The sequence below is a fragment of the Neodiprion lecontei genome, chromosome 5, assembly GCF_021901455.1.
Source record: "Neodiprion lecontei isolate iyNeoLeco1 chromosome 5, iyNeoLeco1.1, whole genome shotgun sequence".
Classification (NCBI taxonomy): Eukaryota; Metazoa; Arthropoda; class Insecta; order Hymenoptera; family Diprionidae; genus Neodiprion; species Neodiprion lecontei.
Window position 1 is genome coordinate 33354610 of NC_060264.1, and position 26896 is coordinate 33381505.

The 26896-nt window shown below is 41.4% G+C and overlaps 1 protein-coding gene across 8 annotated transcripts in view; it reads right to left on the minus strand.

The window, feature by feature from the left end:
• The window catches only part of LOC107227598 (forkhead box protein P1), a 215469-nt gene that overhangs the window by 82042 nt on the left and 106531 nt on the right, over positions 1-26896 (minus strand). For 4 of the 8 annotated variants that reach the window (XM_046739557.1, XM_046739556.1, XM_046739555.1 and 1 more), the window contains exons 1-2: positions 12138-12296; positions 10641-10778 (exon numbers count right to left, since the gene is read on the minus strand). In XM_046739557.1, coding sequence (XP_046595513.1) covers positions 10641-10778; positions 12138-12281 — 282 coding nt within the window. In that variant the 5' untranslated portion in view covers positions 12282-12296. Of the gene's footprint in view, positions 1-10640; positions 10779-12137; positions 12297-26896 lie in introns of those variants that run through there. The other 4 variants (XM_046739554.1, XM_046739553.1, XM_046739558.1 and 1 more) reach the window with 1 other exon arrangement.

Here is a 26896-nt window from a genome sequence, read left to right on the forward strand (position 1 = left end):
ACGACGATATAGTGTGTCAAACATATAATCTTTTACCCTCTGCGTCTCTTCTCAGTTTTCACAATTTCTAACTCAATATGGAGTACAAGTAATGAATAAAGTAACGATAACTGATGATAATAAACGGAAACGAACAATTGATAAAAGAAAATAAGAACTCTGTAACCGTGGAAGGTGCGACATTCCTGCTCGTTTGATCTTCAGGGGTTGGGGAACCAAAATAAATTGGAAATAACAAGAAATTGTTTCTTTCTCTCTCTCTCTTTCTCTGTCTCTTTTTCTCTTTCTGTTTCTGTTTCTCTCTTATCCGCTCTCATCTCTATGCCTATTATGCCTAGCACCAATATCGCGTTTCCCGCGCAAAGTTCTTTCATTTTTGTCCGTCAGTTCAGCGGTTGTGTTGTTATTCCAAGGGATTGTCTTCCATCCCCTTCACACCCCCCTCCCATCAGCCCATGTGCTTAGAGGTCTTCTAAAAACACGTGTGTACCCCACATACGAATATACAGTCATACATATCTGTGTGTGTGTGTGTGTGTGTGTGTGTTCAGAACAACCCCGTAGGATTGAAAAAAGGAACGGAAATAAAGGTCAGAGGAGGGGGTAGAAGAAAATAGAGGATGAAAAAATAAAAACAACGAATAGAAATAATAATAAAAAGCAACCAAATAAAGAGAGAAAAAAAAAACAAAAAACAAAAACATGAAGTAACGGAGTTGAACGAGACAGAGATGGAAAAAAAAAACGAGGTCGTTGTAAGGACGCGAAAGAGTGCATATATAAGGGTTGGATTTACAACCCTTCGACGTAATTCTTCTTTTCAACAGTGTACATATACATACACAATATGTATATATATATATATATATACAAGGACTTAATCCTCGCAGAGACTTGTATCCAGGATTTTTACACAAGCATAATATGCGGGCTCGTGTAATGTATGATATATTTGAACAAGTACGAGGCTGATAATTTTTATCACATATAATAGATTTATCTTCAACCGGTTATGATAGAAAACATAAAAAATACATAATTCATCGGTTCCTCATCTTTTTTTTTTTTTTTGCTCTTGTTTTTGATACAATTATTTTCGCATTTTGATGACGTTGAAGGTGATCGAATCGTTCGGTGCAGCGGCGGCAGCAGCGATGAAAAGGAGTACACGTCGCGATTAAAATAATACAAGAACAAACAATACAGTATATCTTTATTTTCGTTTCTTTCGTCGTATTTTTACTTATTTTTTTTTTATTTTTATTTTTCTCCTCCTCCTTCTCACTCACTTACTTACTCAAAGCCAGAGATCAGCGACCCGTGCATTTTACATATGTTACACATGTATACACAGTGTTATAATTGTTTGAATAATAATAATGATGATTATTATTATTATTGAAATATTGGCATCTGCCGGTGCGAATACATGCGGTATACAGGTATGCTCGTTCGTACTGCAAAGAGAGAGAGAGAGAGAGAGAGAGAGAGAGAGAGAGAGAGAGAGAGAGAGAGAGAGAGAGAGAGAGAGAGAAGAAGGGAGGGGTGATAAAGACAGGGAGAGGCGGAGTAGGGGCAGTAATAGTACGAAGGAAGAGAAAGAGAGGGGGAGAAGCAACGGCTAGAATAAACACATAGATGTTTTCTTTGTACGTCTAAACTAAACAGTCGGTGAGGAATCTAAACACAGGCCAGAACCGAAATTCAATTTGGTCGCCGCCTCTTGTGTCATTTGTGTGTCTCCACCTTCGTGCAGACGGCAGCATCGCCGAAACGTCGAGGTGACGGCGACAGGGGTGGGGGGGCCATCGAGTTGTACGCATTAAACGGTGCAGTATCATCTTCGAATCGCCGATAACCCCCCCCCATCACCCGCAATACCCGATAAATCGCGATGCAAGAATGCCGAGGAGGTTGAGAAGTTAGGTTAAATTCAGTTGGGTTAGGTTAGGTTAGGTTAAATTGTACCGTAACGTCATAACTCGACCGTGTTCACGGAGACACGTCAAAACAGAGACAATAATACGCGTAAATAAATTTTCGAATCGTCAATAATCCCCCCTTCCTCTCCGCGCCGTAGCTTATTATTCGTAATCTAAGAATGTTGAAGTGGTTGAGAAGTTAGGTTAGGTTTCGTTAGGTTGGGTTTAATTATTCTTCAACAGGACAACTTGACCGTGTTCATACAGACACGTTAGGATAAACACGATGTTACTCAAAGATAAATTTTCGAATCACCAATAATCCCCCCTTTCTCTCCCGGCCATAGATAACAATTCCTGATGCAAGAATGTGAGGAGGTTGAGAAGTTGGGTTAGGTTGAGTTAGGTTAGGTTAAATTATACTGTAACAGGAAAAGTTGACCGTGTTTACGTAGATACATTAAGGTAAAAACAATATTACCCAAAAGTAATTTTCTTCGGACTTCCATTAATACTTTCTCTTACATTCTCACTTTTCCCTAATTTAGCCATTAGTGAGTGCACTTTAAGTTAAGAGTCTCGGAGGAATTTCGCAGAGCTTATACGATCAATTCATGAATAACGTATATGGTCAGTGAATTATATCAGTCGTCGAATCAATCGCGTCAATCGAATCAGCGATTTTATTTTTTTTTTTTATTTATTTTTTTTCCACACCGATACGATCCGCGCGAGAATCGACCGGAACAGAATGACATATGAAAGAAGCTGGTATTTAATTAGCTAGGTAACTCTGATCAAAGATGTGTGAAATCGCGATCTCGCTACGTCATTGATATGAGTAAGAATACCGATTGTTCAACAATCGTCGGCTGATTGTATAAGTACGAGATATATACAGGTGACATGTGACGATTGTAAACTGATGCGAGAAGAACTAGAAATGAAAAAATTAAAATACAAACACGAAGAACGAATAACAACGAATAGAGAAAAGCAATGGAAAAGAACCGAGTGAAAGAATCGAAGGAAAAGAGATAAAGAAAAGAAGCGAATTGTCGAAGGCAAGAACGACAAGTTTGCGTGGTGAAGATTTGAAAATATGTTCCAACAATCGTCACCGCGTTGATCGGTAGTTGTTTCAGGCGGACTGTTTCGCCGGACAGGCGAGAGAATTGGAAATGGAGAAAAAGAGGGGAAAAAATCGGCGCAAACTGGCTTCTCCTCAGTGACGAGGTTGAACGCGGAATATCGGACTGCGACTAAACCCAACGCGACTCGAGTCTCGAGTCTCGAGTCAACCTTAACACCGAGCGTACCTCTACCTACACTGATAATGTTTACACCCGGTAACACGTATGTTTGCCCGCGATGCTCTCATGAGTTATTTCAGGTGGCGTTTACACATACAAATTCAGTTTTTGTCACCGCAACGCGTCCGTCCCGGCTCAACGCACGATGGCCGCGACACGGTGAGACGTCAGGCTGCTCGTGCATTTCGGAGAGATGGAGAGAAGAAAGATGGAAAGAGAATAAAGAGAGGTGTATACACTTCTGCATGTATCGGTCCCTCGCCCTACTTCGTGTACCCCCATTTTTTTTTTTTTTTTTTCGTCATCTTTTTCTCCGTGAGAATACATAACCAAAGAATGAAGACACCCTTCGTTAATACGGTCGAGTTTTCTACTTGACGATGAAGTTGATTCATCAGAATAATCGGGTTGTAATTTTAGCAATATTTGAAAAGAGAATCGGTAAGAAAATCGGTAAGAAAATCGGTAATAATCACCGATTTGCTGTTTTTACTTCTTTTTTTCTCACTATATCAGCAACCGTCTGCTCTTTTTTCAAAAACTCACACACCGGTATAACAAGAGTTGACGCAGAACGGAAATCGGTATGAGAATGAAAATTATTTTTCCAATATCATTCGTTCAATTTCATATCTTATTCAGATCGTCATGCTTAGCTACCTGATATTTCATACCCATGACAAAATAGCAGCGAAAAATTATGAGGGCAAAAAAAGTTGACGATAAAATCGGCAACGATTGTCAAAATTATTCTTGGTCCCGATTTCAGAGCAGTCGTCTGCTTAGTTTTCGAAAAATCGATATCGCATGAAAATAAACGAGCGGGGAAGTGAAATCGGTAAAAAAAATTGGGTTTATTTTATCGGTATATTTTGCTCGTGGCGTTTTCGACTGATTTTCGCAATTTGTTTCCAGTAATATTGGACCGATAATGGAATTGCACGACGCAGGGAAAAATCTTTTAACTTCCGTTTGACGAAAGAAAAGATTGAAAAAAGAAAAAAAAAAAAAAAAACAACGAACAAACAAATAACGGAGTAAATAAATCGTTACGAAAATCGGTGATGTCAAGGGATTTGTTTTAAATCTTTTTTCTCGACGACTGCGCAGCGTTTCAATTCTTCCTTTTCTTGGTTCCCGGATCTTCGAGATGAGGGAAAGAGAGGGAGGCTGGGGATCGTGTTCGGAGGCTTGTATTACTTAACGGGGAAAAGTTATCTCTTGAATAATAGAAATTAATCGTGCCGACTCGACTAGCCAGTCAGCCAGCCAGCCAGCCTGCCTGCAGCAGCCCGACCCTCAAACCGAGAGAAGTCGGGACGTATACGAGGGACTTGATTCCCAGATTGTATTTGAGTACACAGCTGCTAAGGTAAGGTTTTAACAGCCGCGTTTAATAATGGAAGCAAAGCGCCGAATCGAATTCAACGTAGCTGTTCGTGCGATCCTTCGTCACCGTGTATGAGTAGCCAAGAGTATAAATATAACATGCAATCGAATAATGTAAGGATCCAAATAAAAAAGAAAAAAAAAAAATACAGTGTTTAACCACCAGAAAAGTGGAAAATAAATTACTAAGATATCAAGCTATTTGAGAATTCACTCAAATTCTATATACATATATATATCTATATATAATTGCAGGTCTTCATCGATCCATGTAACATATTTTACCTACTTTTTGTTAGCTCCGAAAATTTCCCGACTTTGGAATTTCGCGCAAGTGAGAAAAAAAAAGTATAATTACGTTAATTTTCATGGAGATCTCTTTGGTTATTGCAGAGATTTGAAGCGACATCTGATCGATTGAGTGAAAGGAATTGATTTCAAGAAGCATTGAAAGGATCCCGATGTGTGAAATGGTGAAATAAAAACGGCAAACGACTAGGAAGAATAAATTTTACATAACCCTTTTACGTCGTTACATGTACAATACGTACAATGATGCATTATACCGAAACGGCAAATGTGTACACAAACTACACGCTGTGTTAAAGACGGTGAAAATACTTTCCCGTTGCACGTGAGAGTTAAGAATAGAAGTACACAGAAGCCGGTCGGAAAAGGCCCGAGGGGTGAAAAAAGAGGCTCGCCTCTGCACAAGTAGTAAAATACCAAGTGAGCGTCTTTAGGCATTTCGAACAACAAATGCGATCAGTGTTCAGGGTAAGAGACAGAGAGAGAATGAGAGAAGGAGGCTCATAAGTCGTTTTATACTCGAGCCAGCTGTGCAGCTTTTGCTTTTTATCTTAAATTTAGCCGTTCAATTAGAGTGGAAGGAAATTTTGTGACATTTTCTTGGGCGGGCAATCTGAGAAAATGAAAATGAAGGTGAATAAAAAGCCGCGGATGCGATGCACGGCAACGGAAGAAGACAAAGCCGAGAGAAGTGCCCCCACCACCTTTCCACCAACTCTCTCTCTCTCTCTCTCTCTCTCTTCTTTCTTCTCTCTCGGCAACTTGATTGGAAGCGACATGCTATTTGCAATTTGCGTCGATATAGGGGATGAGGGGAGGTTCTTAGCCGTTTTCCCACCGCCCCGCATGTGAACAAATTTTATATTTCCTCATCTTCGATGCGGGAGCCGAAAGACGGCCGCGGTAAGTTCGAGGTTATTACTTTTCCCCGGTGTAATATAGGTAGACATAACACGCATTCGACATCATCGTAACTTGTATACCGGGACAATCTCTTGAAACTTGAAAATGAACCGCGCATGCGCCAAATAATTAAATCTCATTGGTCGGCGAAATCTTTCCCGCAGCGATACTTTTGTCTTGCGATGCAGGCGGGCCAACCTACTCAAAATGTCTACGTTTGAACTTTTAAAGAGCGTAAGCGTTAAATCCGACCGTTCTTTGAAGAATCAACTTTCCGACCCATTAACAAAACGCTTCGCAAACCTTTCCGAGTCACTGCCTCAATTATTTAAGATTCTAACCTCGAAAATTCGTATCAACTACATCGCCGGCAGAAGCAGTTTGACAGCTGAAACTCGGGTTGGCCAGCCTGCGCGAACAGCCGATAAAACTCGCGCATGCGCACTTGGTTTTCAAGTTTCAAGACATTGTCCCGGTACATATGTATATATATACATACACTAGGGTGGTCCTTATTCAGGGTGTCGACCAATTTTTGCCAGACCATTCCCCAAATCGACTTCAAATAATTCGAAAACAATCGCCTAATTTTTTCCGATTTTTACATCGACTCTAAGACAGTCCGCATTGTGATCGAAGTTTCTTACGGAAATTAACATGAGTGAAATTTTTTTTTCTCAGTATATATTTTATTGCAAGAGTAATAATGTTCCAAATAATCTGTAACCGCGAGGTTTTGGTGAGAATCAGTGCTACTATCTGGGAAAAAATACACATCATCGTACCAGGCAATCTAGACGAATTGCACAACCTCGAAACCTGGCTTTTTTTTTATTTAGAGGAAGTGCAATTCGTCTAGATTGCCTCGTACGGTGATGTGTATTTTTTTTTTTTTTACACACAGTATCACTAACGCCGACTAAAACCTCGCAGTTACAGATTTTTTGGAACATGATTACTTTCACGATGAAATATACAGTGCGAAAAAAAGTTTTTCTCACGTCACTTCCATAAGAAACTTCGATCACAATGCGGGCTATCTCAGACTTGCTGTAAGAATGTGAAAAAATTTGGCGACTCTTTTTAAATGATTTGAAATTGATTTGAGTGATGTGGCGGTGTAAAAATTCGTCAAGACCCTAAACAAGGACCACCCTAATATACACACACATCTTTCTCTCCGTAGGATCTCGTCCTACGCGTAGCGACGTAGATACGGCTGATAAATCTTAGCCGAAGGTGTGATCTGTTGTAAATAAATAAACGAGCTGCCAAGATTCGCGGCAGAGTCTCGAGGACGTCGTGCGGTTGTTCAGGATCATCCAGGACCAGCAGCAGGATTAGTTCCTCCGTAATTGTGGCTTCTGGCATTGTAAATTATAAACAAGAAGACGAGCAGGTAGGTCTGCAAGCTTCTCCGAACCTCGAAGCTTCCCCGTTTCTCTCTCCTTGCGTTTCTAGTCCTGATTATGTCACGTTATCCCGAAAGGCAAACTTTGACAAAGGTACAACCTCCCCGCAGGGTTACGCGGAGGTCCGAAAGAGGCGAGAAGTCGACGCGACACGCCAATTCGCATGCGATTCGCCCGTTTCTACACAGCGTCTACGCGCCTACGAGAGACCGACGAAAATTCGACACGGCAACGCGGTCAAACCCGTCAACAAGTTACCGTGACAGTTACACTGACCGGATGCGAGGGTCGGAAGTTTCTCGCTTTTCAAACCTAAGGACACGCCGATTTCTCATAGCTTCGTTACTCTCGAGAGTTGAATCTTAACGTGTGACTTGGCAAGGATCTGGTGCTGAAGAATCCTACACTGAGAGGAGGGTATATTTCGTTGACTATTTTCAGGAATCACTTTATTGACTGTTAAAAAAAAAAAAAAAAAATTATCAACGTGTAACGAACGTGCGTTCCGTGTCACAACTACGATAGAAATTTTTCAGCATTTGAAGCGAACGGAATATTTAACCTCTCGCTAAAATACGTCTGTTATTAAAAACATATTTGCGGAAGATGAAGCGAAAATCGATTGAATTTTTTTTTTTTTTTTTTTCACTAATTGTGAGATATTTCACGCCATATCTTATTTCAGGATTCGAAGTTCATAAGCTGACGTTACAATATCGAAGATTGTCCGAGATTCTTCCAACGTTTAAATATCGCTGCCGTGTGTTTTTGTTCGTAAATTCTTGATCTGGATATGCGAAGTTATGTTTGAGATCAGGCGCGTGCGATATAAGATTTATTATTGGTTTGTAAAATGTGACACCGAATAGGATTTTCAATAAAATATTTCGTTGATTGACTATTGATAAATATTCATTCGGTATCGATATTCAAGTATTTTAACATCGTGTTAGATTGTTTTGTATAACAGGATACTGTTTCTGAAGAGGTAGATGACTTATCAACTGTTAACAAAGTCTTCAAGTACGCTTATACAAATCCACGATTTCTCATCTATAACTAAATATTTATTTCGCCATATTCAAACATACGATTTGTTAACGGTAAATAAACCCTGTTCGTTATAACAAAACTCTTTTCTCAAAATCAGTGTAACTGCGATGATAATCTCGTCGGGATATCTCCTCCATAAAATTAGATCATTGACTACAAATCGTCAACTAATGAAAACGGTACATATCTACCCTATAAATAAAAATCTTCAACATCTCCTCAGGATTCGTTTGGATGAAAAAACCTTCCCAAAAGCAATTGTATCCCGATTATTTCGTCCTGAAAGTTTTTCCATAGAATTAACAAATGTCCCAATAAACGACGTTTCACTGCTAAACTTATACCGTAGTGAATTCTACGTCTAGTACGAGTTTTGCCGGATAGAGAACGATTTTCATAAACGTGAGGTCGAGAAGCTAATTGAGTGAAACATGGACCAAATTCAGAATTCTTCGGAAGCAGTTTAGAGTTGAGTCTTTGCGCTCAACTCGTACTTTCGATCATCGGCGTTGCGCATACGATTAAATTTCCATCCACAAAATTCGATGGGAATTTTTTTTTACACCGTCGCGTCAGCTCATCAAAACGTACTCCTTAACCGAGCAAATCGCAGAGTGGAATAAGAATAAGCTTGTGTACAAATCGTGACGGAGAGAAACGAGAGAACAGCGTGAGAAAGGAAAGAGAAGAGGTGTTGAGAGAGAGAGAGAGAGAAAAAATAAATAAATAAAAAAAAAAATGAACAATCGTAACGATAACAGTAATAGTTATAATAATAACAACGATAATAATAATAGAACATCCGAGAGCCACGGGTGAAGCTTATATTGAAAACCTGTGGCGAAAAGAACGCTTTAGAACCCATAAAACATTTGTTTCCCTCAGCGACGGTTTTTCTCCCGCGTATACCGTAAAGCTACGTGGGGCGAGAGGGGAAAATAAAGAAAAAAAGAAAAAAGAAAAAAATCGGGAAAGAGAACGAAAAGCGAGGGACTCCAAAGTATATTGCATGCACAAACCGCGGATTTTGAATTGAATTTGAAATCAGGTCTCGATTTTATGGTCTAACCGTAAGAGTGTCAACCGCTTTCTGCGCCGCCCTTTCATACGCACATTATTATACAAGGCATCCCTTGTTTTCCGATGATACGGGAAACGAGTAAATTTGAAAAAAGAAACATTCTCTTTATCGTTTCGGTAAAATTCTCTGTCCCCGATAACAACGGTAATACTGATAATAATAATAACCGCGACAATAACTCGGCGTAATTGATAGAATTGAATTGTTTCGTCTGTTTTTGAAATTAAATTTATAAAAATTGACGACAAGACTTGGAAATTCGAAAATAGTAATAACAAGTGTTGCAAAACGAATAAGTAACGAGGTTGAAATTGGTAACGTTGACGCGATGAAACGTGGAGGGAACGAATATCGTCGCTTTGCAATTTTACAACGTTTTTGAAATAGTTGAATTTTAAATATCCGACGACGTAGTTTCTGCTTCATTATACCGTTTACCCAATTTCGGGATAATCCTAAAGTTGCGACATAAATATATTTTTTCCCAACATTCATCGTCACGTCAACGTAACTACAACTTTCAACCTCGCGAATAGAGTAAAAGTTACAAATACGCTCGGCTAGATTTATCGCAACTGATGTAGATTAGACTCCGAAAAAATTGATGTTCGCATATTTATCACGGAAGATCAAAAATTCACATTAAATTTTTTTTTTCGTTTATATAAATACATATCGATTAACGACGTTGAAAGTAGCCACAAACAATTGAGCAAGTTTCATTATTAATATCTTCTCCGTTATAACGACATGTGTATATATATATGTGCACACACTGCGATACGCGATGAAAATATTTCGTCACATGTGATTCGGGAGGCATTAAAAAGAGAAAGAAGAAGACGAATAAGAGGAAGAAAAATTACAATAAAATATTCCACCTCGGCGTGTGTTAATGCATGAATGATTATACAGGTATAGTTATTATTTAGTCTGATAATTAGCATCGGCATTAGCCTCGAGCACGGTGTGTCAAAATTCGAAGGTTCATCATCGATATATTATTTAATTACTCGTTATTCAATCAATTTCCAAACATGATAACGAGCCGCACAATAGCAAGCATCGGGTTTCCTTTCATTTCATTTCATATTTTTCCGATCGGTTTTTAATCGATTATCTTGTCCGGGATAACGAATATATGTATATATATATATATATATATATGTACACACACACGCATAGACCCAGGTATCGCAACCGCACATAGTCTCCGGAACGATTGTACGAGAGAAAATAAAAAGAACGGTTACCTTACCTGATCGTTGTTCTGATGATCGTGGCCGTAGGATGCGGATGTGTCTCCGTTCGGGGTCGTAGAAGCAGAAGGTCTCTGGGATGTTGACAGGTTAATCGCAACGTCCCCGTCTTGATCATGATCCATTATGCCATCGTCCTGAAAAACAATACCGAGAACGAAACGTTAATTTTTTTTTTCTTTTCTTTCCTTTTTCTTTTTTTTTTTTTTTTTTTTTTTTTTTTCTTTTTCGACAAAATCCAAACCCGATACCGCGATACGATTCACCATTATCACGTCTTTGATTGTTTCACGTGAAAACAATGACGAATTAGCGCGGAACGAATTCTCGCGTGACGAGAAAAAAAAAAAAAAAAAAAAAAAAGAATCAAAGAGAAATCAAACGCGTGCTTTTTCACCTTGGGAAAAATAATCATCGCTCGCGCGTGTTCGAATGACTGTCGGGGACTTGGCGAAATAATAAAAAATATATATATATAAATAAATTACACAAAAATTTGACGTCATTAAAATTTTGTCGATCAGTTTCTACTGTGGTAATTTTTCCTTGTTTAGAATTTGCTTATTTTTTTCACCTTCTTTATTTTTTTTTTTTCTTTTTTTTTTTTTCAACCGCTACTCAAAAATTCGACAGTTTATACGTTTTTTATAAACTTTTTATATTCACATAGGGCGACGGGGGGGGGGGGGGGGGGGGGGGGGGCAGAATTAAAACCATCGAGTGTATAGTTTTTGAACGTTTGAAAAACCGTGACCAGAAACGATTGAAATCAAAGATACCTACTAATGGGGAAAAGATCTGAAGAAGAATGAACTCATCTGCGCCGGTTCATTCATGGATCATCGACCGAGTTTGAAAGAGCTGAGAAAGTGTAAAAAATTTAAAGCGCTATGAACGAAAACAAAAAAAAAAAAAAAAAAGCAAAGACACGTCGCCCAAGAAAGTGAAAAGAAAAAAATGCGAGCTTGTTTGTATATGTATATATATATATATATATATATATTTCTCCTATACAATTGTACATACATTTTGGTTTAAATACCGACTGAAGAACGAAATTTTCTTTTCGGGTAGAAGGACTTGTACTAAATGTATGTAATACGCATTTACATACATGTATATGTGTGCATATGTAGTTACGCGGTAGAAATGTTGAGAACGCGAGATAAATATAGAATGGCGAACGGGAGGCTGTGAAGCCGGTATGTAATAAATATATATATACATACATATATATATATATATACCCACCATAGATACAATAATCGGTCGTAAATCAGCCTCAACACTTGTCTCATTGATAGTTACTTCTTCTATGCACCCCATGTATGTGATATATGAACATGTATTGTGACAATAGAACCGTGTGATTCGGGAATAGAAAAAAACAAAAAAACCAAAAAAAAAAAAAACAAAAAATTAAATGAAAGAAAATGAGAATTAACAATTTACCACATCCGAAATAATGAAAGGGTAAAATAAATATTCGCAATTACTTGATCGATCCTCCCATGTGTCGTCCCGTGTTCAATTAATCGATCACAATTGTCACGCCGACTGTCAAATATAGCAATTTGTAATCCAAAAACTTGCACAATATCTTCCACTTGTAACAACACATGTCGTTCACTATCGCGCATATGTATCAATTAATAAGCGTGTGTATACGTAGACGCGTTAACATTGTGCCGAAATGAATAATAATCGTATAACATGTATTTCGTTCGAAAGAGGTGAGAAACAGAAAGAAAAAAAAAAAAATTATTAAAAAAAAATTAAAAAAAAAAAAAAAAAACAATTGTGCCACTCGTCAGTTGTTTCATTCACACGTCCTGAATCCACGAAATAAACATAAATCACTCCGATATTACGAACGTAAAGACGATTGATAAAAAAAATATCAAACGACACAATTTTACAAAAATTAATCACAATATCCTTTACGTTCGATTATTCTTACAAGACGCGATCGATATCCGAACAAACCGATCGGAGATAAAAGTAAGGTGAACCCGCGGTGGCTGTGTGTGAGAGAGAGAGGGAGAGAGAGAGAGAGAGGGACGAAGGTAGAGGGGTTCGGAAAAAAATCCGTTTCTCTCGCGGGTAAAAAGTTCGATTTTTTAAACCGTCCAGCTGCGCAGCGGTTTCGTGGGTTTGATCGGCTCGTCGGTGTGATACGAGCCGGTTTTTTTGAGGAGGCGATAACGCCGCGCGGCGGTCACAATAAGTGTCGTTGTGAGTTGCGAGCACGCCGAGGTAACTCTAAACACTAAACCCCAGAGAGCGCGTGGAGTTAGGTATGTGCAAGAGAGACTCGAGAGACGAAGGAACGAACGAACGAACGAACGAACGAAACGTATGAAACGAATGGAGCAGGCAGGCAGGCAGGCAGGGATGGCAGTCAGGCGGGCAGGCAGGCAGCAGCGCGGGGCTTGTTGTGTAAATATAAACAAATATAGTTGAAACCAACCAACAGGCCCGGTTGTGTCTGCCGCGCGTCGCCCTCCCCCCTCCCTCCCCACCCTCTCGCTCCCCCTCCTCCGACGCTGCCGTCATCCTTCTCTCTCTCTCTTTCTTTCTCTCTCTCTCTCTCTCTCCCTCTCTCTTCTCTCCCTGTCGCTCTCTTTTCCCCCACCGTCTGGCGTCGTCATCGCCTACGGCACGTTCACCGCACCGCCAAAATTTACCACCCGATTTTAAACCCCCCCACAAGCCCTCCGATCACCACCACCACCCCCCCGCCCCCTCCTTGCCAGACGACAGACGACCACACCGGGCAACTGGATGGATTGGACGGGATGGATGGATGGATGGATGGATGGATGGATGGATGACGGCCAAACGACGATCACCACCGACTACTGACTGCCTTGGATCAACTACCCTCGGGCGACTCGGTTCCCCCCCCCCCCCCCACCCCCTCACCCCCCTCACTTAAATACGACGCCCGAACAGTCTATACGTCCACCGAGTCACGGGACTAGATGTGTTCTTCCGATCCTGCTACGATATCTCACTGACTCACTGACTCACTGACTGACTGACTGAACGAATGAACCAGACTTGCGTTGTAACCTCGTACATGTATGTAGTGCGATTTGTACGGTTTGATTGTGAAAAACGAGTCATTGTGTGACGTTTGGCGTTGATCTTGATGATTCGGTCGATGCTGCTGGTAGCTTCTTCATCAGTAGAGCCTAACAGAGATTTCCACGGATGAATTGATTATGTATCACCCAAAGTAGCGTCGAGTCGTTTGTTCTACCTTGCAAGTCCGATCGTCAACAAAAGAAGATATTTCGCTCGAGACTGTCATCGTCGATTGAAGAAGATTGATGAATTTGTCCCGATCTTTAGTACCGATTGAGTTCTTTTTCCTAACCTCTGAAATGGGAGAAAATAAAATCTTTAAAATACGGACGGTACAACACGCAGACAACGAAACTATTCGACGGATTCGAAAATCGGATCTTTCTTAAGACGTTCATCGTATATATGTATGAAATTTTTTGCAACGTTGAGGAAACAAACACATATTGAAAAACAACGATGACGGAAGTATTGCTCTGTCATTCATGCTTCTTCCTGAAAATGCAATTTTTCTTTTCACCTCTCGCCGTGTTGTGTAAAAGTTTTTTTAACATCCATGCTGTTTACGATTCGACGTAGTTATAACGGAAAAACTGAAAAGCATACAGATCTTAGGATCTCAGGAATTGCTGCTCGCCGGCTGGCTGGCGAGTTTCGTGAAATACCAACAAATGTATATACCTACGTTTTATTTACCACTGCGTGTCGGGGCTTAAGGTTCGACGTTTATATAATAAATACCCGGTATACACACAGATGTACACAAAATACACACATCCCCGCATGCATGCTTGTACGAATTTTCTATACAATTCTTATTCCGTATTATGTACACACTCGACGTCAGCATGAACGCCAATGCTATTAGAAATTTTCTTTTTGCTCTCCTCCCTTTGCCGCAATTCTTCGGTTTGTTGTCATAGGACGATATCTCGCCCAGGTAAGAACCTACCTCAGAAATGGTCCGCGAAACGAGAAACTCTGTTCTATTCCCATCACGTTTTTAATTTTTTGATTTGAGATTTATAATGATTTTTATTTAATCGTCATGAAGGAGGAAAAAAAAATTCACAAATTGATCGTTCATTCTCCGTTATCAGTATCCCTGAGATTTAATGGGAGTCAAACAGTTGGAGAAAATATCGACAAGGTTGATGCCTAGAATATCGATCGAGATGGATTCTTTTTTTCTTTGGTGCTAGAAACGAAATTATGCTTGGTCACAAATTGTGGAATTTGCAAATCTGCGAATACATACAACATGTGAGTGGGATTCGAGGTGGTTGTTCAAGCGTCGGGTAGAGTTGGAGGAAGAAATACTGGAGGGTAGATGGCGGGGCGGGGTTGGAGGTCACGGATGGTTTTGCAACGGGGTGAAAAGCATTATATCCTGCACTAAATAATGAAAGAGAGGTTTTCGACGACCCGTTGGGGGGGGAGGAGGAACGAACGGACGGAGTAGGAAACGTAAAAATCCTTGAATCTGAGAAATTAGCGGAGTAACGAGCTGTCGGGATGAAAAAAGGGTTACACACACGCCTCTCCTCCCCTGTTCGCCGCCCCATCTCGGCAGGCTAAAAGGGTTGAATTAATGTCGCGATAAATATATGATTTAAGGTGGAAAACGTTTCTACCGCTGCGGATAATTTTTTATCTCAGAACCCGCGAAAAGCACCGGTCGTAGAGTGCCAGTTATTTATTTATTTTTTTATTTTTTCATTTTTTTATTTCAATTCTTTTGCCTCTTCTCTTTTTGCACATCGTTCCTTTTTTCTCTCCCCCATTTTCAACCAAACACTCAATGCCAGAAGAGGAGCAACGGCAAAAAAGTAGAGAGACCGGACCCAGGGGTGAGACACGTCGTGTGAATTCACCACTAATTTCTTCTGCTTTTATAATTTACTACCCCGAACGTGAAAATTTACGTATAACGCTTTCAATTGTTTTCTACGCGAGCTTTCTCCCCGATCTCCCTGCCCACCTTCGCAGCCCCTCTTTCAACTGAAATCAAATTACGACCAAGAAGACTAAAAGTCTAGTCTAAAACAATACCCCGAACGTCGATTTAAAGAAGAGAAAAAAAACAAAAATACGCGGGTGTCAAGTTTTCAAAACTGTTTCATCATATCTTTTCAACATGATTTGTGACATAAAAATCTCAGGTTTTTCCATATCACCGTACACTTGAATTTCTATCACATTTTCTCCAACTCCCAAGCGAGAATTTGGAATGACGTTGAAAAGGTCCGGTAGCGGTCAAGAAGCGGATGCTGAAGTGAAACAAACGGAAAAGAGCAAGGGGATGAAGTTGGGAAAAGAATGAGTGAGAGGTGATGAATTTTTGAATAGTTGAAATCGCATATACGATGCAATATATAACAGGGTATAATTGTCTGGAGAAAGGTGGGGGTGGTGGTGGTGGCCACATAGATATACTTACACCCGTACGCGTAGACGGAGAGAAACTGGCGTTGGAAAATTCGTCCAATTATCGCCGGACTGTCTGAAAAGTATAGGGGATGGTATTTGGGTGGTGAAAGGGGTGGGGGAAGGGGACGGCGGATGTGTGTCGGGGTGGACGTCCTCGGACGGGAGAACCGCGACCACCGCGTCGACGGATTCGCCCCGAGTCCTGCAGGAAGCCGGGATTTTCCCCTCGGCGACGGCCTCCGACCACCGCCCGGGTTCCGTCGACTCGACACATTTTGGATTAACCGCTAGACATTAGAATACGAAATTGATATATTATGGAGGCCATCCTGGGCGACGGTCGCTGCGGTCCAGCCGACGACCTCCCTCCACAACCACTGCTGAGCGGGGGATCTCGGTTACTCTTTAGGCATGGTTGCTCGCCGGTCGAATCTTTCATCGCATTATCTTCCCTCGTAAAACACTTCTTTATAGGTTACCAAATGTCTCCGGCCGAGCTTTCACCTATCTCCCGGAACACGTATGCAGGGGCAGGATGGTGGGAGGGGGGGGGGGGGGGGGGGGCAAATCGGGGAGAGAAATAATGCAGACGTGCGCCAAAGAAGCGGGTTATTAGGTACCCTTTTCTCACCGTGGTTTACTTTTTACGAAGCTCAACGCTGGATTAAAACTACCAACAATTAGAAAAGTATGGGAAATATACCTAAGCGATTTTGTTTATTCTATGGTATGTTGTAGTACATCGAAAAACATTGGACACGTATTTTTTTGTTTCACGTACCAAATTGGCCGTTCGCGGGCTGAAAGGTACCCGTAAAATTTAGCTCAAAGGTATAAGGGATGAAACCCTTGGGGGTGAAAACACTGAGCATATTATTGTCGTCCGTTAGTAGTGAATAACTTCGAATTTTTTTTTTTTTTGTTATTTAACCTCTACCCTGTCACATGGGGTCTTTCGTGCTGGCGTGATTTCTTGTTGCGTGTATATTTTGTACACAAGAAGACGCACGGCTTTCTCACCTCTACGAAAAAAAAAAAAAAAAAACAAGCAAACGAACCATTGAATCTTTAACTAGATGCCTCGAAGGATATGCACGAATTTTTTTCAGAATTTTTCGAGCACTTATAATAGCCAAAATAAGACTAAGACGTGAAGACCTCATGTGACAGCCAACGTATACTGAAAGCCACGGGACGTTATAAGAGTTGAAAAATGGAATTAATCTATTTTTGGGAATGAACTTTAGCGGTCATTTTACTTGTTACATGGCCGAATTGGGACTTTGAAAGAAATGCGTGTCTCATGTTTTACGATGTGCTAAAGCATATCGCAAGAATGAAGAAAATCGGTGAGGCACTCATCGGGTGCTTTCCTTGCACCCAAGGAAAAGTTTCATTCTTTCACGTCAAACCAATCAATCTTTCAGCCGTGAATTTCTATTGAAACCTCAAGGACGACTCTCATCCTGTTCAAGACAGTCGATCAATATTCAGTGCAACAAAATACGACGCTATTTTCTTCATAACTGTAAAGCTGGAGGTTATAATCTAGCTGAGGATCAGAACGGTATCCAGATTCCTATAGTTCATCTTAACTGATCCTGAAGCTGGCGGTGTTTCGTTAGAAAGAAATAAAAACTAACAAAGTACGGGTGAGCCTGGGATATCTTTGCAGCGTTGGTGGCGAGGCGTCGGTGGTGAAGGTGGCGGCAAAGTTTCCATCGGCTAATGGGCTCTATATACAGCGGAATGAACAGTGACAGGAGAATCGACGTTCCTGCTAACAGACACGAGCCCCGCTAATTCCTGCCTCTGCAAGAGTGTCTGGTATACTTCATGATTGCTTCATTGCTCACCGCTCCCTCTTTTTTTTTTTTTTTATTAATCTTTTTTTTTTATCATCATTTCTTTTCTCGCGGAGGGATCCTTGTTAGCATACTTATCATCCATCCCTTGGAATTAAGACGAAAGTGAGCGAGAGAAGCAAACTCCTTGGAGTAGAATAGAAGGAGAAAACGAGGAGAATTCTACGTCGGATCGTTTGGTAATGGATATAATGTTGGAGGGTGTGTCTCTGCACAGAAATGTTGATAATATCAAATTGCTTCAGACCTGGATATTGGCTCGACGAGGCTGCGCAGCTATCCTCGGTATATAATGCTGATTGGATTCAAGAGTAAGAGCATTAATCTGCTGCTGCTGGTATTGCTGCTTTCTTTTATTACCCCCGAAAGAGAGAACGGACATAAGAATAAGAAAAAGAGGGACAAGTGTACAGAATTACGGGAACGAGAAATTCGGAAATCCGCGGGGAGGAGCGAAAAACGGAACGCTCGATCTTCGCCAGACACTTCTGCCCACCTATGCCAATCTTAAAACGAGGGTCTCTTGGATCTTTGGGTCGGCTTCGCGCCGGCTGGACGATGGCAGCGAAGGTTGATCAGCGCGAACTGATCTAGACGAATGACCCTAAGTGGTGGACAAAGCTAGATAAGAAACTAGCTTTTGCCGGGGAAAAAACGGGGGACCAGGGAGAGTCTTTGAATGGGGGAAAAGAGAAGGCCTTCTCCTGAGGAATGGACCTCTCTTTGTTTAGCCGTTTATAGTGGAAGAGATTTTCCCGGATTGGTCACTCGCACGATATAGCTAAACCGTGTAGGGTCAACCCTGTGAAATCCTCAGATCCGACTTTCCTCCCCCCCCCTCACCGTTTTGTCCACTTCTACTTCTGCAGTAGCGGATCTTTTCCAGTCCTTCTCCGCCGGTGCTTACGACTTGGAACCCTCGACAATGGTGGCGGGCATTAGCTGACAACAGAGGTGTGGACATCCGATTACCCTCGTGCAACTTCTGCCTCCTTCCACTTCCATCGCCATTCGCACACCGAGTCTGATTGGACGATTGGCTGCTGGCTCTGGGCCGGCGGAGCGCGTTCGAGGTTTATGTGTCTCCTGATGATCAGAATGCCCCCGAAGAGGCCTGCAGGATCTAAATAAAATCTCGGGAATTGGCCCCATTTTGCCCGGGACGAGACGAGGAGCTTTTGGATCTTCAGCGTGCACTGGGAGTCCGTTTGCGATTGGGAAACGCCGACCGCCGTCGGTCCGTGACGAACTTCCTCTCTGTTTCAACACCTGGATTCCACCTGGTCGCCGACGAGGTAACGAAACTGGTGTACCAGCGAGCTGGTGACTGGCTCGGTACAAAGAAAGCACGAACGTGTAGCTGCACACAAACCTCTTTGAGTATTGGAACGGCGAAAGGAGATCCCGACCAAAGCGTCTATCCGACCTACAGTGTTTGTTTGGGATGTTTCTGAAAACATGGATCTACTTCAAGGCGCGTTGGTCGGCCGTCGGTTGGTCCTCTAATGGGTTTTGTGTGCCCCTCCCATCCCTCCCGCGCCGCAACGTTTGTTTAGCGCATCCTGTTTAGATTCGAGTAAAACACCACCAACCCTCCGTTTCCATCATATGCGGAGGCTGCGCCAGATGATCGTTTGATTCCGAAACGAGTTATCCTTTCCGCCCTCCATGGTCACCATCGATTTTCAACGTGACGTGAAGACGCGCGCCGTTCGTCGATACTGCCAATCAGTAGTCAACTTCAACCTCGCTCAGTACTGGATCCTTCAACATTTCGTGAAATACTTAAAAGTCCCCACACGATGAGAACTGTGAACTTGGACACAAGATCGCGTCAACCCGCATGAATGCAGGTTTGAGAATTTGAGTTTTACTTCTGTTTCCTACCCCACGGTGTTTGTTATTGGCGCGCCCTTTGATGTGAAAACGTAAATGGCGCCCGATATGGGGAGAAACGAGGTTCGTAGTCTGGAGATTCCATTTTCTACCTCTTTCCAGATATACAAATTGATCCATGCCATATGCTCTGCGATATTTCGGCTGTGAATTTAACTTAAATCGATACCATTCATGTGAGAAACGTATCCTAAATGGCTTCTGTCTCTATTCATAACTTATATTGATGAATCCATATCCGTTAGGATTACAACAAAAATTTTCCGGTATCAGAAGAGATTCCTAAACCTAGATACATCCGATGGAAAGACCATTTCTAGATTCCAGATTCACGCTCATTCTTCATTTACGGTTTGAACGTGCACCGCGTGAAGCTGCGTGGAGCTATCGGTACTCGGAAAGGAGTGGTTATAATACCGGTCTTCGACTAGGGAGGTATAAAATAATGAGCTAACGGGAGTAATAGGATTACGCCAGAATCTCTAATAATTGGCCAGTTTAAAGGTGAAACTGGACTCCTCTGAGCCGCTAATGGGTAGAAGGACGAGAATTTAGATTATACGTATACCGAGAACTGTACTGCACGGTGAACTAAGCTTCAGCGTTTAATTCAGGGCACTGCAGCGAGTAACGAAGTATACGCTTTGTGGCCAACGCAGTCCTTTCGTGACTAATTGGATCCTTGAGGACGTCTTTTAGCCACGTGGTCGTCACTGACTTTAGGAATTGTGAAATCTGCGCACATCTGTGAAATACTGGCGCACTGGAAAAAGACAGAGATGGGGGGATGAATCTGGAATTATTAATGACACGGAGTGGACCTGTCCAAGAGCTGTCGGGGTCATTTGCTCTGACAAACCATTCGAAACATCGAATATGATGAATGAAGCCTTGGCCCGTAAGCTGTCGATCCCTTCAACGCCTGCAACGCTGTGCTAAAAAATTCGCTGAGCAATGACAGCAGCGCTAATTAGACTAAGGATTTGAAAATTTGGGATTTTTACCCTCTAGTTACCAGAGTAAATCGCTAACAGTCTTCTTCTCAGTTTTATGTTGCCGTTTTGGCCAAAAAGACGGACAGCCTTGCGGTCTTCTTCTAAATAGTTGGTGTAAAGACCATTCGCCGGGTTGTAAATCTAGTCGTAGGAAAATTTAGGTGATGTACATAGATTACGTCAGTTCAACGGGTCCCGAATCGTGGGGATAAAACTGCAACTCACCGGCCATATTTAGTGTGGGAAATGGTCAGTGGGTACTGGCATATCCTGAGGAATGGACTCGGCCCTTCGAGAGATCCCAGATGTATGCGAATGAAGACTCTATCCGCGGACAACAGGATGAAGAGCACAAGTTTCAGGATCGAGGATAAGAGACCATCGTTCTCTGGATTCATGATAGTCGAATTTCGAACCGTAAAATCATGCCGATACTCGCGATACTGATGCGTTTTCAAGGCAACGGTGGTTTCCGCATGCGGGTTCCCGTTGCAAAGGGAAGGAGAAAAAGGAGAAAGAGAGATAGAGCGTAATCCTCACTTCAGAGGAATGTTCTTTTTAAATAAAATGGAAATAGCTCTCGATCCTGCCTCTTTCCGCCCTCTTCACTCCCCCCCCGACTTAAAGGCCTCTCGTCTCCTCCTTGCTCTATACGGCTGATGTAAATGAATAAAAATTTGCGGTGAGACGTTTGAGCCACCGCGGTCTCGCTCGCCTTGACGGGCATTTCAGGGTTTCTCTTCCACCGTTTTCCCCGTCTTCTTACGCCAGTCTCCTTTTTCACAGTCTCTCTTTCTCTCGCTCTTCTTTTTATTTTTTTTTTTTTATATACTCGAAAGATCACCCTGCAGTTCACAATCAGAGGTCTTTCCGAAAGTCTCCTTTATTTTCAGCTCACTGCTTCCCTCCCTTATACTTTGGGTCGGTTGGTTGGGCGGTTGGTTGGTTAGTACGCCTCAGCCCTGACTCACTTCGCGCGTCGCCTATCTTACTCCTCCTCTTTCTCCTCATCCTCCCCCTCTTTCTCGCTTCGCGCGTGACATCAGAAGAAAGGTTATCGTTCTAAGGATCATTATGCCAAGTCTTAAGTCGAGCTAATATGTTCCTTGCCCTGGCAGTATATCCTTACTCTAAACCCATCAACTACCACCCATCCTCCGCCTCCAGTTTCCAACACGCTCTGAGGACATGGACAATTTAATACCATTTTATAAATTATACATAGCTTTTTCCCTCCCTCCCTCCCTCCCTCCCTCAACTCTCTCCAGATCACCCGTAAGCTTTGCGCCAAGAGGTAGAGAAGGAAAGAAAAAGCGAGAGAGAAAACTCGGAACGCCAAATGAATTTTAAATCCTTTGGCGAGGACTATTAAAGCTTCGAAGGAGAAGAAGAACGAGAAAAAGAGAAATACGAAAAATGGCCACAAATCCTAGTCTTCCTATTTATGCATACGTTAAAAGATGGAGTGACAGATTAAAAAATGTTACGATACGACAAACACTCTGTGGTTTTACTTTCGGTAAATAAAAAACCAAGAGAAGAATTATTCCAACGCGACTAATTCATCTTTTCCGCAAGGACTCTGAAGCCCGTAGAAGGATGATGCTTAGACCTTGTAGACGTTATGAAAAATGGTGAGGTTCTTTTTTTCTTTCATTTTCTTTCTGCTCCTTCTTTTCTTTTTTTTTTTTCTTTAGCTCTCGTCGAGGGGTTACCTCCGCGGGGTGCAATCATTTCCTTATTGCGATATTGATACGTTACTTTGATAATATGGGTTACCACCATCACCGTCTCTATGCCTCTTCCACCCTCATTCTGTCGCCCTTCTTCTTTCCCGAACGAACGTTGAGTAGCAGCAGCAGGATGGGACGGAGGGGCGGAATCCCGATTCCCATATCCTTCCGAGCCATCGATTCAAGGATTAGGTGGCAATTTTTCAAGCCTATACCGAATAATTACTCAATTTTTCCCCGCGAAGCCCTTTTCTCAACGCGCTCTCTCCGTCTGCAAGCTCAGCTATACATTCCCACGTGTGTTACATCGTCATACACAGAACCGCTCGCGCATAATATCTTATGTATTATACATACAGCCATACTGCACACTCATCTGATCGCAAAAACCTTCCATTATCGAAAATTATCGATGCGTAACAAATATCGCTTCAAGCTGGGACGAGACGAGGCGATAGCTGTACTTTTTATGAAAATTTTTCACCTTTTTGTACTCGCAATTTCTGTAGATAGTAATTATACAATACTGTTGCGCGATTCACCAAATCGATGGTTAATTGAATCTTTCCCAATATATCATTCGAATTTTTAATCAATCACACAGAATTTTTTTCCAATCATCGTCACTCACAGATTTGTTCACTCGGTTTCTTATTTTCTGTTTTTCTTCTTCTTTTGCATCGAGTCATAAGCACTTTTGTTTGTTTTTTTTTTTTTTTTTTTATTTTCTCGTGCGCCAATAAATATTCGACGTCCCCCCTTATACATTTCTTCTCGGCAAAATCCGACGCGATTTTCCTCGCCAGGCTTAGTCGAGTTTTTTTATCCAACCCAATACCTCGCCTCCTGTTGTCTTATTTTAAATCTCCAATTATCACGACTCGTCAAACAGCGACAACGCGCAGTCCCGCAGCTACGGAGGGAGTCGCGTCGTCTTGACTCTGTAAAATACCCCCGCTTGCCTGCATGTGCCAGTGAAAGAAGAAGAAGTAGAAGAAGAGGAGGAAAGAAAAAGAAAAAGAAAAAAAAAACAGAAAATGAAATAAAATATAATAAGAAAGATATCGTGAAAACCAAGAGCTCAGCGCTTTCGCCTGGCGTTGGCATCTCCTGCTTTTTTATTACCATCACGACGGAAAAGGAAGGAACAAACCCCATGAAGAATTTTCTACCATCATCTCAATTCAATCATTTTCCGGAGCTGGTTGGGGAGAAAAAAATTAGCAAGTAAGATTGTCAACAATTTTTTCAATATTTGCCAACATCCTTCAGTTGTTCATAATTCATCGTTTATGCTTGATAATAGTAATAATAATTTCGTCACGGTTTGGAATTTTTGGCTCACGTAGAGCCACGTAGAATACGTTGCATGGGATAATAAGGATGTGGCTAATAACAAGCCTAGGAAAACTCACTCGACTCGGCCACTCTCGAGCACGCGGTAGAAAAATGTTTCTATTTAGTAAGGTAAGCTCGCTTTATTAAGAGAAAGCTCAGTTTCAGCCCCTCCTCGCAGTATTTAAGGAAATCTGTACAACCGCACTCAAGAAAATCCGTGCAGTAAAAGAAAATGGAAAATCAGGATGAAACGAAAGACTCGTCTTTGATTGACCTCGATACGAAAACGGTATATTTTTATCTCTTGTCTGATAATCGAATTCAACAGCTTTGCGGAAAAATTGTGTATCTCCGGTGATTGAGGCTGGAAAAAGCACAAAAAGCAGACAACGGAGTAGCCTGAAAAATAGTGAAACACTCTATTCGCCGATTATTGGGTGCAGCCGAGACGCGTAATTTTCTTCTAAATGCGAAGGACTCCTCGACCCCTCGACGGTGAGATATAACGTGAGGCGGGTGAGCCTTACGGGGGTTGATTTTGGGGGTGAGGAATAGCGGGGGTTGAGAACCGGCCGGGATGAGAATGGGGACGGGGTAAGACCACCAGCAGCTCTTTAAAAGAAAGTGGGATAAACAGACAGTTTTATACAGGGAGAAAAGGGAAATGTAAATTTTCATCGAACTGGAAGTAAGAGAAAGAATATAAAGGCTCCCGTGAATTCTGCGGGTAGCTGTCTCGGCATCGAACTTTGCGCAGCCGTTTTTTCCCCCACTCATTACGGTCCTTCGATACACAAAACAAACGAAAAGATGAAGTAAAAAATCGAAAACGATTTTTCTACATTTCTAAAAACCCGAGAGATTAACAACCCCTGAAATCTGGTGTAAACCTTTCCGAGAATCTTGTCGAGTCTCTTGAAATCTTTGTGACCTTCTGAAATTTGTTGGAATCTTTTGAAATCGTTTAAAGTCTTTCATAATTTTTGGAAATGTTCTGAAATCTCCGCAAAAGATTACAAATCTTGAAATCCTTCGAAATTCTCGTGATCTTCGAGATGTTTGAAATCATCCGATATCTCTTGTAATCTTTTGAAATCGTTTGAAATATGTTGAAATCTTTTGAAATCCACTGAAATCATTTCAAATCTTTTGTACTTGTTGAGATCTTAGTGATATTTCGAACCATGCGAATTCTCTGGTAATCTTTTGAAATCGTATGAAATCTCTTGAAATCTTTTGCAAACTTGTGAAATTTTTAATAATCTTTGAAAATTTCTCAAAGTCCCTGAAATCTCTGTAATCTTTTGAAATCTTTTGAAACCTTTGTAACATCGAAATCAGATGTACATTAAATCCATGAGCGATTAATTCCTCGTGAAAACCCGTCCGATGCGCCCGTTTTTCAATAGCTCAATTCTTTTTCTCCCAAGGTAAATTGCATCGGCATTCGGTGAAAATTCGGAATTCAAAAATGGGGGGACTAGGGGAACGAGTGGATCAAGGAGTTGAGGATCAGTCGAGTCCAGAGGTATAAGGGTATAAGGGATTTCGAAGGATGTGGACGTGACGGGAATATCTATTCGCGCCGGTCGAAGGACGACGACACACCGGGGCGCAACAGTCAACACCGAGGGTCTTTCCCGAGGTCCTAATAATGTCCTGACGACTTCCGACGCGTCCTCTTCTGGGTTTTACGAGGACCCTACTCTACACCAGTCGTTTCGCCGCCTCTTCTTCTCTCTTAACGCAATATCTCGACTGTCTTTTCCCATCCGCAAGTGAAAGGAATTATTAATTTCGAATACGTGTTATTGCACAGAATTTTACGCTTTTATCACTTTTTTTTTTTTATATCCCCACTCCACACTTTGCTACGGATTTTAACCCCACTTGTTTCGTCACTGTGCTTTGAACCAGTTTTCTTGAAAACTCTTCCTAGCGACGCGACGCTGCAGGTGGATAATTATTTCATTCAGAAGGCACGAATTCTGTCACGTATACAATTCGTTCTTCGGCCCCGGCTTTTTATTTCTCAAAAACCTAATTTCCGAGAGTTGGAAGGAAAAAAAAAAAAAAAAAAAATCATAAAACTCAGACACGTTTCATGCGCCTAAGAAAATTCTTTTCTCGCTAACAAAAATTCCACGGTAACTGCGAATATCTTTCAGTTCAAACTTTATACGGAATATAACGTCAATTAAAATTAAAACAAGCATTTCAATTCTTTGTTGCAACATTCCACATTCGATCTGACGTGAAAAGATAGTTTGCATGCGAAGTAAGAAACTTTAGTACTCGCACGAATGCTAAGATTCAAAATTGTGTGATATTTTTACAGCTCACAGTGTTCACAATTCCGATGTGGCGATAAAACCGTCACATAAATCGGACAACTATGGTATGCTGAAATAAGATTCAGTAAAAGTTTTCAAATGAACTTTTCAGAGCTCTGTACAGATGATAAAAAATATTCAAAAGAAATGAAGTGTGATGTAAAATATTCGAATGAAGTGAAAAATAGAGCGCAACATATGTAGCAATAATTTTTTCTCCGTGACAACAGTTGTAGATACACCGAAATGCTTATATGGCCATACCTCTATCGTAATATGAGCAATACAATTCAATCGATAACTGTTTATATTGTGCATACATATACAAGTTACACATAGGCACGTGTATATTCTGCGGCACGGTCACTATCTATCTATTCGTGTCGACGCGACGGTATCTTTCTCCTCTGTGACAAAACTCAGTACCGGATATTGTTGCTATGTGTACAATGATATCCGCACCAGCATGGGATGCGGAACAAGCTTCGATTGGTAAAGCCGACCCTCCTCAAAAAAAAAAAAAAAAATAAAGAAAATAAAGAATAATAAAAATAACGTAAAATAAAATAAAAATC